The sequence below is a fragment of the Uloborus diversus genome, chromosome 1, assembly GCF_026930045.1.
Source record: "Uloborus diversus isolate 005 chromosome 1, Udiv.v.3.1, whole genome shotgun sequence".
NCBI lineage: Eukaryota > Metazoa > Arthropoda > Arachnida > Araneae > Uloboridae > Uloborus > Uloborus diversus.
This window is the reverse complement of record NC_072731.1, coordinates 20016032-20032069: the sequence shown is the minus strand read 5'-3', so window position 1 is coordinate 20032069 and position 16038 is coordinate 20016032. Positions and strand designations below refer to the sequence as shown.

The 16038-nt window shown below is 32.6% G+C and overlaps 1 protein-coding gene across 1 annotated transcript in view; it reads right to left on the bottom strand.

Annotated features, from left to right (window-relative positions):
* Positions 1-16038, bottom strand: part of LOC129228345 (insulin-like peptide receptor) — a 158036-nt gene that overhangs the window by 26827 nt on the left and 115171 nt on the right. Inside the window, exons 11-17 of the mRNA XM_054863027.1 lie at positions 13178-13350; positions 12254-12424; positions 8326-8536; positions 7658-7877; positions 6719-6806; positions 4367-4518; positions 1524-1692 (exon numbers count right to left, since the gene is read on the bottom strand). Coding sequence (XP_054719002.1) covers positions 1524-1692; positions 4367-4518; positions 6719-6806; positions 7658-7877; positions 8326-8536; positions 12254-12424; positions 13178-13350 — 1184 coding nt within the window. The remainder of the gene's footprint in view (positions 1-1523; positions 1693-4366; positions 4519-6718; positions 6807-7657; positions 7878-8325; positions 8537-12253; positions 12425-13177; positions 13351-16038) is intronic.

The following is a 16038-nucleotide window of genomic DNA, read 5'->3' as shown; positions in this document are numbered from 1 at the left end:
ATTTGACTGCTACGATAAAGATTGTCAATTTCATAGAAAAAACGAAATCTGACTGAATGAAATGATAACGCAAAACTCAGTTAATAAGTAAAACCTCTGTATAAACAAATTAACTTTCTTAACACTCAAGCGAGAAATGGCAACACATAATATAATCCAGCAACTTCTTCATGCTATGTTGAGTGAAATAGCAAATAAAATGAATTTTAGCTTTCTTACAATTGCTTCTAGCTTTTTTTTCTAGTCAATTTAGCAGGTTCACGTGTTCAAACATTAAAACAGGGTTAAACAGGTTTCAAAGTAATTTTTAACGATCTTTCCACCTATACCAAGCTCTAAGCATTGAAATGCACTTTTCGTGTAAAAAGAGCGGATTAAAAAATCAATTGAAACTTAATGTTTCATGCTTCTAACAATGAATTTCAATAATGAAAAAGAGTCAAACTTAAAAACTATGAGTTTTGCGAACCAAAAAAAGCTTATAATTTTTTTTCCCCTAGTGCGTTAGATTATTGGACCTTGGGCGCCCTGACAATTTCTTCGTTTAGAGTATCTTTTAAAGACCTTTCCAACCATGTCGAATTTGAAAAAATTGAACCATCCATTCGAGCAGAAAGAGCCATTTAGGATGAAAATGCGTTTTTAATTAATATCTCTGTTAATTAGAGTCTGATTTCAAAATTTTTTACTGATGACACTAAAACTACGCAATAGCTACTGAAAAAAAAATGAAGAAAATAGTTTCACAAACAGAGGAGAAAATGGTACCAAAAGGTCTTGCTTATTAATATATAAAGAAGACAGAGCTATTATGAAATTGCTGCACTTTATTATTACTGCACGATGCACAATTGTACTTACTGTGTGCAGTGGCGCAGTCAGGAATTTTTCCTGGGAGGAGCTAGAAAATTTTTAAGCAACTCTGATACGTAAAGTGAGAGGCAAAATCAATAAAATTTCAACAGCCTCACAACTCCCAGATTTATGTAGAATTTTTTTTTTTGAATTTTGTATTAGCAAAGATTTATTACACAGTTTTCTTTTAATTATATGCCAACTTTATAAAATTTCAAGAAAGAATAAAATAATGCTCTTTCCCATTCTCAGTGCTTTCTCTCTCTCTCCCTATCTATCGAACTACAAAATCTGTTTAAATTTGTAAATGACAAAATACACAACAACCAAATTATGCTCAAACTAGGGGGAAAAAAACTTGAATAAAAAAAGCTGCAGCAAATATTATTTTTTAAAAAAAGAAAAAGAGGAACCACAGTGGTGGACAAGTCTCTTGCAAGAAGATTTTTGCAACAGCCATATTTCAAGACAAGTAGTTTTCAACCATTTTGTAAAATTTCCGAAATTAAGGGCCAAAAAATGCAACTCACAACACCCTAATCTATCTCTGTTGACATTTTGCGGCACCTCTCCCTGCGGTACGCCAGACTGCCATGGCACCCACTTTGGATACCCCTGGTCTAGATACATTTTTAGGCTATGCAATTCAAAAATAAAAATTAACATACCTGGAACAGCTGAAATGACAAAATAAATATTATGAGTCCAATTTCCACGTCCAGCCAACGATGTTGCTCTGACTCGTAATGAATAATTTCCGGGCGAAAGATCAGAAATATGAAATCCACCGTGCTCCAAAAATGCAGATCTTGTGATGCAAATCAGGATCGGCTTGAACTGAATTGAAAAGAGAAATATTTAAAATATCTGTTATAAAAATGCTAGATGCAATTTCATTCTCAATTTTGAATTTAAACAACATCAGCCGCAAGTAAGAGGTATGATAATATGGTGCACAACAATTGCTAAAAATAAAATGCATAACAACAAAATGCTTGAACAATAAATGCTAAAAATAAAATGCATACCTGTGTTTCAGGGATTAACAGGAACTTCTTGTGATGTAAAAATAGTGAGGGGTGGGATAAAAGTAGTGAACCAACTTTCTTTAAGGGGTTATACACAAGCATAAATTTCTCTCTTTTCTTTTTTAATTCCCATCATATGGATGGAACTTATTTTCACAATGCAAGATGAAATTTTGACTCTTTTTAATAAACACTAATTCAACCCTAATTCCATTTGAACTCTGAAAATTTTTTGGTAGATTTTGTAGAGAAAAAGAGGAAGATTTCGTTCTTTCTTTATAGCGAAATTAGAAAAATTTGTTGCTGGTGGAGTGAATGTGGGTGATGATAATAACTGTTTAGTGGTTTGTTTGTGATACTAATGATCTTGGCTTGGAGTATGCAACTACTGAAAAAGCAATAAACAAAATCTTAGTTACAAATTTAAAGAGTGATGAAAAGATGGTAATGTACAATGAATTTCAGGTTTTCACGTTTACATAAAATTTTGGTTATTTCTTCATAAAATTTTGGTTTCCTTCACAAATTCTCTTTGCGTCTGTAGGGGGGGGGGGACTACAAATTACCGCCCGGGATGTCACCATGTTAGGTACACCACTGCAGTATAGGAATAATAATCTCTTTCAAATCTAAGCGTTCATCCATGGAACATACTCAGCAGCCAGAAAAAAAGCAAAGGAGTTACTAAATTGGCGGTTGTTGCTAATTGATTACTTTCCTTTTAAGTCAAGCTCTATTCAATACAAATTTTGGCGAAATATGAAAATTAGGATTGCAAACAAACTAATTGCATCAAAAAGATAAAACGTATGACGTCAAACATATGGCCAACGTTCCTTAAAGAGCCCGATGGCCCAAGAAGTTGGGGGGAAAATTGAAAAAAACTAATACTAAGTTTTATTAACGTTGCAAATATACACTGATGGTCTCTGGGGGGGGGGGCAAAATTTATACATCCGAGCCTGTGGACACTACAACAAATTGTATACAGTGTTGTCAATTTATTGTGTAAAATAAAAGTTGAAAAACTGATATAAATTTGCCAACAGAGTGCAATGTTGGACTTTATAGTTGCTTTTGAAGTCAAATAAATTAAAAATATTAATTATCGCAAAGTTAATCCACAAGGCAAGGAGTGAATAAATCATCATTTGAATTTTCAACATCGAGAAAAAGTTTAAAATTTTTTTAAAGTTAAATCTTTTTTTTAGTTGGGCTTTTTTAATATTTTTATTTTGTAAAAATTTTCAGAAAACTTTTTAATTAATTTACTTCTATACAGGCCTAGATCTAAGTACCTGCCGACCCCCCGGTGCGGGTGGTGGAGGGGGAAGCCAAGAACCCCCATAAAATTTTGAGAAAATTAATTTTAAAAAACTATACAAGTTTTTAAAAGTTGAAAATATTTTTGTAATGTTTTGGTAAAAATGTGAGGAAAAGCTGAAACTCCAAGCATATTACTTAAGCACTTATGCAAAGGGAGAGGGGGGGGGGTGTAAAGTTATGGAACATAACTTGTAAATAAAATGAGTTTAAAAATCAGGATAAAAAACTCACATAGCTACCAACAAGCATTTAAACAAGTAAGTTAAAAACCTTAAAGCAATAATAAAAATAAATGAAGCATTTGAACAAATGAATTTAAAATTTAAGTAGAAATATTAAACCACTTAAAAGCATATAACAATCACTCATTAAAAAAAATATCTTTTTTTTTTTTGAAGGGGGGGGGGAGCAATCCAATGGGTGGTTAGGGGCCATGCTGATTTTTTGCAAGGGGGCCCAAAATTTATAGATTGGGCTGGCCTCTATGAACATAACTTTACTTGAAAGTGATATTTTTAAAAATTACCAAGTATTATTTCAAGTATTACTTAAAACCGAAAAACTTTCTAATTTTAATGCAAATGCATTTTATTCATATCGAACTTAACATAGTACACACTGTAGTACACAGTAAATACAAAGAAAGAGGGAAATAAACAAATTGGGGAAGTGTTATATGAGATGGAAATAAAATAAGAATTAAATGAAAAGAAAAAAATATCAATTAGGTTTGTTTTGAAAAAAATCATGATTAAAAAATAAATAAATCAGTTTAAAAAATATATATATTTAACTAATCTTAATACATAGAACTGATATCTCAAAATCACACTGTTGCTATTTTTCCACTCTTGTGTAACAGTATAAATGCAGTGACTGAGCGTATAATTAGAAAATACACTTCACAATTTGCTTTTTAAACTTCCAACTTTTTCATTTGACAATTTTTTTTTCAAAATGTATATAAATATCTACATATTTTTTAAATTTCTATGTACATGGTTTAATTTCTAAACAAGAGTTGATACACACATTCTTCGTTTTTGAGCAGCATTATTTAACTGAGGTTTTAAAGTCTGATAAAGTATCAACTCAATGGTTTACAGATCAGATTTTTAAGACTTCTGAACAGAATTTCATTGCTTGAAAGTACTTACATATTCTCCATCTAAGCGCTGGTATTCAATATTGTATGCCACAATCATTCCATTAGAATCTTTAGGCTCTTCCCATCGAATAAAACCAGAATATGAAGTAATATTTTCTGTTTGAATCTGAACACTGCCACTTTTAATGTCATCAGCTCCAGCTGAAAAAATAAACACACAAATAAACAAAATTTGAATATTTGGGCTCCCCTACAGATTTTCAGTTAGTCCCTAGGGAGAGAAAAGACCTCAATCTTGATTTTTAAATTTAAAATTATGGATGCAATGATCAGTCAACAGCAATGAATAATAATCGGTCACTTAGCGGATTATTTATAATTCACAAATTTTTACTGATTAATTTCCAGAAAAATTATTTGTTAATTAAAATGATTTTTACCCAGAGCAAGAAACTATGCTGAATAGGTTTATTTACCTACCAGTTGTTTCAAACTACAGTAGTAAACCAAATATCCGGGAAGTTCGGGACCATCACTATCCCTGATACCTGAATTTCCCTGTTTTCCCGATTGCTAAAACGTGCTATTGACTGAATGTTTGTAAAACTCAAATTACTGTAATAAATAGTTATGCATATTGAAATAAGAAGAAAACAGTTCAGAAATGCTTATAAATATCGAAATATTAAAACTAATAGCGAGAGAATAATTTAAATGCCAAAAAACTTAAGTTATTCATAATACCTGAGACACTCACATTCTGTTTCGAAAAGAAAAAAAAGTCCACAACTTTTCGATGTTTTAAAACAGAAGAAAATAAAGGGAAGGGCAAAAAAATAAGTTTTTAAACCCAAATGTGCAATTTTTCTACTATAGTGTAAAAAAGAAGTTGCTTTGATACTCATGTTTTCATTTTTATTTTTTAAATTTTTTGTAAAGGTTTTGTGTTTGCGATTGATAACTAATGCTTTTGCATTTCACTAATATTCAACAGAAATTTGATTTATGAGTTCTTGCAGCCTTGTTAGTCTTGCGTTTAATGAATTTCTAGATTTCACAATCAACCAACTATCCGAAAAATTCGCAAATCTGGTTTTCGGCACTTCTCGCACCTTTGCAACATTACATACACTAAATGCATTTAATTATAGGCCACTCAATAAAATACTGCATTAGATTAGAATTATTTAGAAATTATTTAGAAAATGATGCGACAATTTTCATTTCCTTAGCTTTCAGTTAAAATAAAAGACGAAAATTTCAGATTAAAGAATGTACTTTTTATCAAGAAATTATTTCGGAAATTTTGCTTCGCATAAAGGATAACCACTTGAAGTTGATGTTAGCAAACATTTTCCCGAGTTATACGAGGGTAATATGGTGTTTATTAAGAAATTGTTCAATATTCTTTTCTGTATTAAAAAAAAATACTTAAATTGCCAAAAAATGCTTCTTTTTAAAAAGTTGCGAGAAAAATCGTGAAGAAGTTGCAGGTTTTCTGGTTTCCCGGTTTTTTGGTTCCTGGATAAAAGGTTCTGCATTGTATATCTGTCAGCCTCCATCAGATTCAAAATTCAGAAATTATCAGGGTAGGGGTGTAAATAACACATTTTCCCCCTTTTTATTAGGGGGAGGAGGGAGGAATGGATAAAAAAGGTTAAATGAGGAAAAACTGTTGAAAAAACTGAAATTTTATCCGAGAAAAAAGACTAGATTTTGAAAAAAATCGACTTTTTGGGACTTGAAACTAAGAAAAAAAGGTCTTTAGAGAAAAAAGGGACTGGTAGATCTGTGTCAATCCCAGTTAAACAAGAGAAAGAAGAAAATATTGTTTTGAACAGCCACTGATATTTTTCAATCAGTTAGGCAAGAAATGTCAAGTAGAGAGGGTATCTAGAGTTGAAATTAGAAAGAAAAAAAAAGATCAGTAATTTCTGCTAGAAACGCGAATACAAAAGTGATGACCAGTGACTGGCCCGACTAGGCTGGTCCTATAGTAGGGGCAAGCCTAACTCGGCAGCGTTATAATGCCTCAATTAGGATCTGCGTGGCCTTCATAATGCTGCCAAGTTAGGTTTGCCCCAAATGTAGTCAACGCATCAACCCTCAATAAAGATGACGAACCCTCCTAAAGCTATTCCCTTCATTGAAGTTATTACTTATTTATAAGAGTTTTAAAAATCAACAAAATTAATAACACACATTCATTGATAAATGTTTGCTCAAAAATATCGATATTTTAACAAATTTGTTTTTGCTAAATAGGAAAATAATTTGATAAGTTTTTATTGAATTTCCAAATAACGAAATAGAATATTCAGAATTAAATGCCCTGAATTTTGGGGTAGCTGATACTGTACTAATCCACAAAACTTTTTATGTAAGATTGCATTATACTCACACAGGTGAAGAGTTCTTACACTTGTAATAGCTTTTGAACTGCATCGCTCACGTTTGGAGTTGGGATGTGGATCTTGACATGCTCTCACCTGAAAGAAACTTCATCTTAAACTTGTAAACAAACAATAAATAAATATATAAATAAATATTAGCTTGAATTCGTTTGTGATAAATTGAAATAACATTTACAGCAATCAAGATTGAGATTGGAACCTGTTAAAGAAGCAGGGGGGAAAACCAGAATGTTCAAGGAATAATAAAAGTTTGCACAAATGATTTTACCTCTACTCTGACATATAGTACTGGAACAAATATAGCAAAAGGGTGCCATTGCACAAAATGGGAGTGCGCATATTTTATAAAATTTTCAATGTTTTCATTTCAAATTTTCAATTTTTTTTAAAAATTCTATACTGTCAAGTCTGCAAAAGTTTAGCAAAGCTTGGAGGAAGGAAAGTTCTGCCTGTTACGAGACAAAACTGACTAAAATAATTCTATTATTGAAAAAAAAAAAATTTGTGAATAAAAAAAGTGAAGTTTTTATTAAATGTAAGTAGATTGATTAAAACATGTCAAGCATAAATAAATAGAAATTTACAGCTTTTTGCAATTCAGGATGATAAAAAAAAACTTTATTGCTAGTTCAAATTTTTGTAAGATCCCTATATGAACACAATTAAATTTTTACTGAAAAATGGAAGTTCAAGCATACCCATTATTAGACAAAATTATGGAAAAATGATTCATACACTTCTCTAGAAATTAAAAAAAAAATTGATTACTGAAAGTGTCTCTCTACCTATTTCTTTATAGTGTAATGTTAGTGTGACAGTAAGAAAGCTGGTAAATGTCGACATTAGCCGGTGAATATCAGCATTCATTACCTTTCATGCTAACCTATATTCACTAAAATTATAGAAAGTTGAAGGCAAATACAAACCTCAATGGTATACTCGGTGAAGTGCTTCAGGTTTGAAATAACTATAAACGTGTTGTGATACACAGATCGTTTAAACTGCATCAAAGAGCCATTTACGAAGCGATTTCCATCAATTGTTTCAGAGCCTGTTGAATCTCCAAAACTGCTCACATTTGCTTTCAATGAAACGTTTGCTTGATTTGAACTCGGAATGTGACGCTTGCGACGAAACAAGTTAGGACTGAAAGAAAAAATATACATTTTTAAATGTACACATAGTTTCACCAAAAAAAGCGTAAGCGCAGCACGAACATTAGTAGGACAATGAGTCAGTCTCACAAGGCAGTTCTATTATTGGCTTTTAATGTGCAGCACTTGTGAGTACGCTCAATATTATAAAGTGTTGCCTTGCATTCAATCAATTAAAAGCTATTTTTCTTTTAAAATATTTTTTCTCCCATTTTAAACATACATGTATTTAAAAAATAAAACACACTCTTTTCTTGGAGAAAATCCTGTTACCAGAATATTTGATTATCCTAATAGGGTCTGGACAAAAATAAATCAGATAGTAGGAGTTCAACTTCAGTTTTTTTTTTTTTTTTTTTGAAATCTCGTCCTTTTTAAGATACTATGCATACTACTTTCACTTGACTTTAAGACAGATATGTGTATTGAATCAAACTTACTTCTTTTTGTAAACATTATTATGCAAAAAATCCTCAAAGTGGATTTGAAACTCTGCATTATCATCATCTTCCAAATTACGATGCTCCTTTTCACAAGGACAACAATCAGCGCTTTGATTACCTTCCGAAAATGAAGAATTGACATAATCTGTCGGTAGTTTCACAAGTTCATCATCATGGCTAGGTTTCCTGTACTTTGGATAAGGTAGGGCTGCAATGAAACAAAGAGGTTTTCTTTTTAAAGAGAGATTTGATTTAATGCTTGTTCAATCAAAATACTTTTCTTTCCATTACAGTTTTTAGTATCTACTCTTTTTAACATTACAGTACAATCTCTTTTATTAAGACTAACTAGGACCAAAAGCAACCCGGGGAATAAAAAACCAGGATAATACGGGTAATATGTGTAATAATCAAAACAAATCCTTAAATTAGCAGATCTGATTATTAAGATAAAAAACAAGGTCAATGTAGGGAAATGTCAAGTGCTACACTTAGGTCATGTAATTAAGCGTACAAGTTATTAATTTACAGGGTTCGGTCATCAGCCAGGCAGAAAACGTTACTGATCTGAGTATCTTAATACATCAGAATTTAAGTTACAGTGCAACATTGCAAGTGACAAAGCCAACGTAATGCTTGGGTTTATCAATAGATCTATTTCAAACAAATCTAAGAAGAAAAAACTGCTTAAGGCTTTCATGGTCGGCGTCAATATGAAAAGAGGATATTTCCAGGCAGTCACTTCAGAAGTGACAGTCACTTCGAATCCATCCACCGATGATGTCAGCTGCAGAGCTCGACAAGACATTTGGTGTTTCTTCGTTTTCAATTAGACCACGGCCAATAAGCCCAGAAATGTCCTCTCTTCAAATCTAAGAAAGTTTTCTGCCCTCATATAGGAGTTTAGTAAGACCTCATTTGGAGTATGCTGTTCAGTTTTGGTCTCCTTATCTCAGGAAAGATATTTCTGTATTGGAAAGGGTTCAAAGAAGGGTAACTAGACTAGTAAGGAGGCTTTCAAATTTAGACTATGATAACAGACTTAATAGGCTTAATATGTATAGCCAGGAGCAAAGGAGAGTCAGAGGGAATATGATTCAGTTTTAAACTTATCAAAATGAAAGAGGTTAATTGGTTAACTTTTTGCACGGAAAGAAGGACAAGGGGTCATTGTTTCAAGCTACTCAAATCTCAGGCTAACCTGGAAATAAGGAAAAATTAACTTCTTTGTAGTGTCGCAGGCACTTGGAACAGCTTACCAGAAGAGGTGGTAATTAGCAAGGAGTTGTTAGCTTTAAGAAGGCCATTGATCTTCGTTGGGGATTTATAAACTGACTAGGACCAGCCTATCTGGGCCCAGAGTCTGTTGCTGGTCGTCACATTTGTATTTGTATTGTATTTGCTTCCGATTTCTACCCTAGTGTCTTCTTGAGAGAATTGGTTATCTTTCCACCCTATTTTGTTATCAGATTAGGTCAAAAGCTCAGTTGAAATTTTGATATTTAAACAAATCATCATCCACATTTGAATACTTATTTTCCCTGAAATATGAACCTTAGTTGTCCTGTAAAAATCATGTTTTTAGTTTTGTAATTAAAAATGAAAATGAGATTTTTTTACTTCCATGACTTGGTGATTCTATAATGATGAATTTGCTTAGCTATTTTCATTTCTGAATTATGGAAAAAGGAATACATAAAATCTAGTGTTTTCTAATAATTCCATTAGTGGCCCTTGTTATTAATGATTTATTTCATTATAAATATCAATTATTTAATTAAACACTTATTTTGAAATTGATTTTTGTACCCGACAATTGACAAAATCAAATGAATTTGTTTGGCAGAGTATTGGTGTATGGTTCGAGAGTGGGACTTTTGGATCTGGACTCTCCCCTTGAAAAATTCCTGTGTGAGCTACTGGGAGGGGGGGGGGATGAATGAAAGAGGTTCTGTTGTACTTCTAAATGAGCAGCAACATTGACATTTATCAACATTCAATGGTTGAAGGTATCAAGTACTTCATTTATTTCACACAATGAACATGCTGTTACTTAACAAATCTGCATTTAGAGAAGTAGATACAGTTGTTGATTCAAGTTGTATCAACAAAGCATGAGTTTTAAGCTTAGTCAGAATGACAGCACAGCAAGTAAGAAAATCCTCAGAATGATTGGATTTATCAACAGAAGTTTTATGAACATTTCTGAAGACAATTTTTTATGGGAATTGAAGATTACAGTTGAATATCGATAACTCAAAGTTTATAACTCGAATATCCCTTTATCTCAAAGTCTTCTTAGGGTCCCAAACTCTTGAGACTATTGTGGAAACTCCCCATATCTCGAACTACCAATAACTCGGAACATTTTAGCCGGTACCTTGAGACTTCGAGTTATCGAGAGTTAACCGTATTTTGCTATCTTGAGTGAATAGGGGGGGGGGGGGGGGGAGCTCCCAATGTTCTCCCACATAAGTTTTTTGGAATTTTAATTTAAAAAGCCGCCGTTTTACTATAGTTTTATCAACGTTTGGGGAACGGGGAGGAGTTGCAAGGGTTGTCCCCCAAATTATTTTTGAAAATAAAGTCTCAATTTTTTTAAAAAATGAAGAAGTTTGTACCATCTTTGGTAGTGTAAGGGTAAGGAAGGCTCTTTCTTCCTGGAAAAAAATCTGATCTGGTATCTTAAAAGTGCAAATTAAAGACATCTTTAGCAAACTTAAAGCATGGAGTTTGGGTTCGCTCCCAGAAATTTTGCAAAGTTTAAAATGTTTTCGAAATGTTACTTCAGACTTTCTTTTATTGACTTAAGGAGGAACAAAAGGTTCGAAGGTTCTCCCAGTATTTTTTTTACTGAAGAAATCCTAAGATAAACGCAGTTTTACGACAGGGTTAGGAGGATTCTCTTCCGTTTTTTTTTTCTTCTGAAACTGAAGTCTTAATGACAAAAATTTTGATCATCTTTTAAATAACAGTAAGGGAGGAGTGCGTTCAGGGATTTTCCCCCTGGAGTTTTTTCAAAATAAAGTTTTAAAACCGAAATTTTAAGAAATATACAAGGTGACTTTAGGGTTCGAGTGATTTCATCCGGAATGTTTTGAAATTAAAATCTTAACAATTAGGCGATCTTTGTTGATGAAAAAGTGCGGGGCCCTTGCCCCCCTCCCCTATTGGAAAAAGTTCAAAGTAGCAATTAGAGTTCAGAGTATTAATATGAGTAGACTTTTGGGTTTAGATCATCATTCCAGAATTAAAAGATTCAAGCAAAAATGAGTCTGGGGAAAATGCTTCAATTTTTAGACAATGAGTGGCGTTGATAGGCTATTTTTTCACAGAAAAAAAGAAGCCAGAAGTCATTGTTTTAAGTTTTTTAAATCCAATATTAATCTACAAATGAAAGACAATGACTACTTTAGTTGTAGTGTAAGCATTTGGAACTGTAGTAGTTGCTTGTCTTGTAATGCGATGAACAGCTTCAAGAGTACATTTGGTATTCACTGTGAAGGACAGCTGTTCATATGATATGGGATAAGCATTTTACTTGAAATCAAAATGTACCCAGACAAAACTAATAATTAGTATCTGGGACATGAAATTAAGAGGAAATACATACTTGAAGTTAAATTAATTTTTAATTAATCTGCAGTCAAATATAAAAAATATTAACAATTAACAATATTTAAGAAGCAATTGTTTGGACATGAGGAACTTTTCTTTTTTCAAATCCTTTGTTGGGTCTGACCATGTAAACAATTTGATTGCAATTAGCCATAAGTGTTAACTAAAAATGGAAGTTAAGAGTAGGCACATATTAATCATTATTTAAAGCTTTTTTTTTTTTTAACAACATTTGAAATCGCCCCTGTAAGGCTTGCAGGAATGTACATTTAAGGCTGTGCTGTTAACATATCTGTAAAATACTTACGCTCCAAACAATAGTTTCTCTGGTTGACAAAATCAGCTTGTTCTTTGTCATGAGATCCCTCCACAATGTAATGTGTGACATTGCCATTTGGAGTCTTGGGGGGTTTCCAAGATATCACTATCTCTCCATGCAAAGTGGAATGAGCTTTGATGTTCACTGGAGGTGTGGGGACTGGAAAAAGATGATTTTATTTATTAAATAGATGAATTTGAGACAAAAACAAATCATGGTTCAAATGGATTTACCATATACCAGAAAAAAAAATGTTTTCACTAGATTAGATATTCTGCAGTTAAAGATTACTTTCTAGGAGCCTCGACAAAACAATACTTCAACACTATACAATCATCTCGACATAGAGAAATGTACAGTTTGACTATGAATTACGTAGCATTGGCAAACGTGTTCTGCTCATTTTAATGTGACTCTGCTTAATTTAGAGGCTGACATACATCTGCAAAAGCTGGCATCCCTGGAAACTAATAGATGCGTCCATTTTTGCCTCTAACCCCGAAGTTTGTCTTTCCATCTAATCGGTGGTCAAACAGAATCAGCACATTGAGAGGTGATACACTTTTAATACAAAAGATTAATTTATGATTACTATTAATGTTCTTGTTGTTATCTTGTGCTAGCTAGGCAGGCAATTTGGGATGCGTTGCTTCACTTTTCCAACTGTATTGTAATTTGGTATGAAGCCCGATTTCTATCATACATACATGACATAAGGACCTGTCCCTAGGGCAAGCAACCACTCACAGCACAACAACACATTTACACAAAGAAAGGATAAGGACAGGAGAGGAAAAATATGTACATTCATCCCTCTTCATTGCAGACCTCTTTATCGAAGTCAGACTTCTCTGACCACTAGACAAGACAATTGATAAATGTATAGACCGATCTGACAAAAAAAGTACTTACTACTAGAATCTGTCTTGAAGTATACAACTGAGCTCTGTGCCCCTTGTCTTCCCGATGCTGTGGTGTAAGTGCGAATATAAAGAGCATACTGGGTGAAAGGTTTGAGTCCAGCTATGATATGATCAATGTGTTCATTGGTTTCATCCCCCAATTCCACATCTCGGACAGTCCAGCTGAAGGGCAAAACAACAGCGTAAGAAAACTTAAATGTACAGTCTTGAGCAAAGAAGACATCGAGGGGACATGATTCAGTTGTTTAAATTTATTAAAATGAAAGATGTTACGGGGCTGAAGTTTAGCACTGAAAACAGGACAAGGGGTCATTGTTTTAAGCTATTTAAATCTCAGGCTAACATGGATATTAAGAAAAATTATTATTATAGTAGGGTAAGGGAACCTTGGAATAGCTTACCGGAAGAGGTGGTAATGAGCAAGGGAGTACATAGGTTTAAGAGGGCCGTTGATCTTCACTGGGAATTGTAAATTGACTAGGACCAGTCTAGCTGGGCCCAGAGCCTGTTGCTGGTCGTCACTTTTGTATTTGTATTTGTATACAGCAGTAAAAACAGAAAAAGAGAGCATGCAGCTCATTAATTTAGCAAATTCCAATTTCAAGCACGAAACATCAAGCTTTAGCAGCGAAATCTGATGTAGACACCACATGACTTCTTTGAACTCTCACTGAATTATATACATGTAAAAGATATTAAACAGAGTTCAGTTTTACTTTTAACGTTAGTATCCAATATTTTTTACAATTTTTTTTCCTTTGCAATAATAATATTCCTTTACCTGCATACAATAAAGTAATTAAAAGTTAATGGAAAAATGATTCACTAGATATTACCATTAATTGTCCATAAAAATAAACATATAAATAAATAAATAAGAAAAATCTTCTTTAGAGCATTTGATTGGCTCATCATTTTTATATTTGTATTTGTATAAAGTCCTTGCACAAGGAAACCTGCAATACAAACTCAACTAAAAAAGGTTGTAATTCAAGTTCTATATAACTTGAAAATCCCAAACAAATTCCATCACATGCAGAAAATTTTGTTCCTTCAATTGGTACTTAATATTTTTAATGGCCGCAAGTATGTTTTCACTACCAAAATTGTGAAATTTGTTTTGTTGCCTATTTTTTCGGTTTCAAATTAATATTTTCAGTTAAGGCAATTTAAGTTCTAAAAATTTGAGAACTAGCCAAGAACACTTTTGATCAAGTCGTCTTTCCAAAAAAAAAAATAATAATGGTCAAAATTGGCTCACTCGTTTTAGGGTTAGGGTGCCACATACATACAGATAAGGGATGTGCACAGAAATTTTAAGGCCCGTCACAAATGAGTTTTACGGGTCCCCCTCCATTTTGTTTACCCCTACATCCCTACATACATTTTACCCCTCATATTAAAAATCTCCTGCTGGGCCAACAGTGTCATTTCCAGGGATGTACTGACCAAAACTCGCTTTTGGAGCAATCTTGGGAGCAGGAAAATTGTGAGTTTAGAGCAGCTTGGAGCAGTAAAACTTTGAATTTGGAGCAGCCTCGAGCAGTAAAATTACAAATTTAGAGCATCTTGCATTAGAAAAAATTTTAATTTTTGCATCAATTTGGAGCAACTATGTATATTTCACACACAGAAACATGTGTGACATGATAAAATAATTTAAAAAAAAGAGATTGAGGATGCAAAAACACCATAACTCCAACTACTAATTGAAGCTCTCTTAATTACATTTATGATTATTACTTTTTTTTATAAAAAATATTTTTCATAAAAGACAAGTCCTATCCTGCTCCACTTTTTTCTTACACTTCTTCTGATTTAAATTTAGTTCACACATTTACTTTGCTTAATACATCAGTGTTTTAGTGCACATTTAAGTTATAATGCTTAGATACCTATTTTTAAAATTTGTTTGATGTTATGATGTTTATATATGTAAACACCATAAGAAATATGGGTCATTCTTCAAAAAGTAAAGACCTGAATCTGAGAAACTTGAAATGTCTGCATATTCACTACCAGATTATTAGATTTTTCCCGATTTTTGCTATCTTAAGTGTCTCTAACCAAAATTAGAGATCAATTTTCTGTCCTAGAATCTTAAGAACCCCTGACACGGATACATCCAACTTATATGCCCCCCCCCCCGTTCGGGTTGGGTGTTAAAAATCAAAGTAAACAATAAAATTATTTTTAATGGAGAAAATATTAGTGAGAATCATAACAGTTATAGAAACATAAGCCCAGTTTGTTCTTTGCATAGGTCATATTGAAAATGATAAAAAACTGAACAAATAAACAGTCAAACTTGTTCTAAAATTAAAAAAAAAAACCAAAAAGTAAAAAACGTTAAACCTTAAGCCCTTACTAAAATTGAATATATTTGTGGACAATGATTTACATTACATATTTGTAGCTCAAGCATTAAAAAAGTGCTTCTACAAATATTTGATAGTGAGATGATGTGCCAGTTTTAAGGTTTAATTAATCATTTGATTCTTCCTCATGGACTTAAATGATTGTATTGTTGTTCTGTTTCTCAAGTCATAGTGGTACGCATGTAGATTTTCAATAATTTAAGGGTGGAAAATGAAATTCTGCTGTACATGTAGAAACAAGAGTAGTTAAAGAAGAGATGGTCATCAATTTAACCATCACTGAAATCAATTTGATGACACACTGATTTGAGATAAAAAGAATGCCAAATCTTTTGTAATTTGAACGATAAGTCTTTTGACTCACAGATATCTAGCATCACATTTGTATGCAATTCATCTGTGACACAATAATACTTATAGAACTCTGATATGCAATTGCAATCTTTTGTTTTAGAAAAAGAAGAAATAAGAA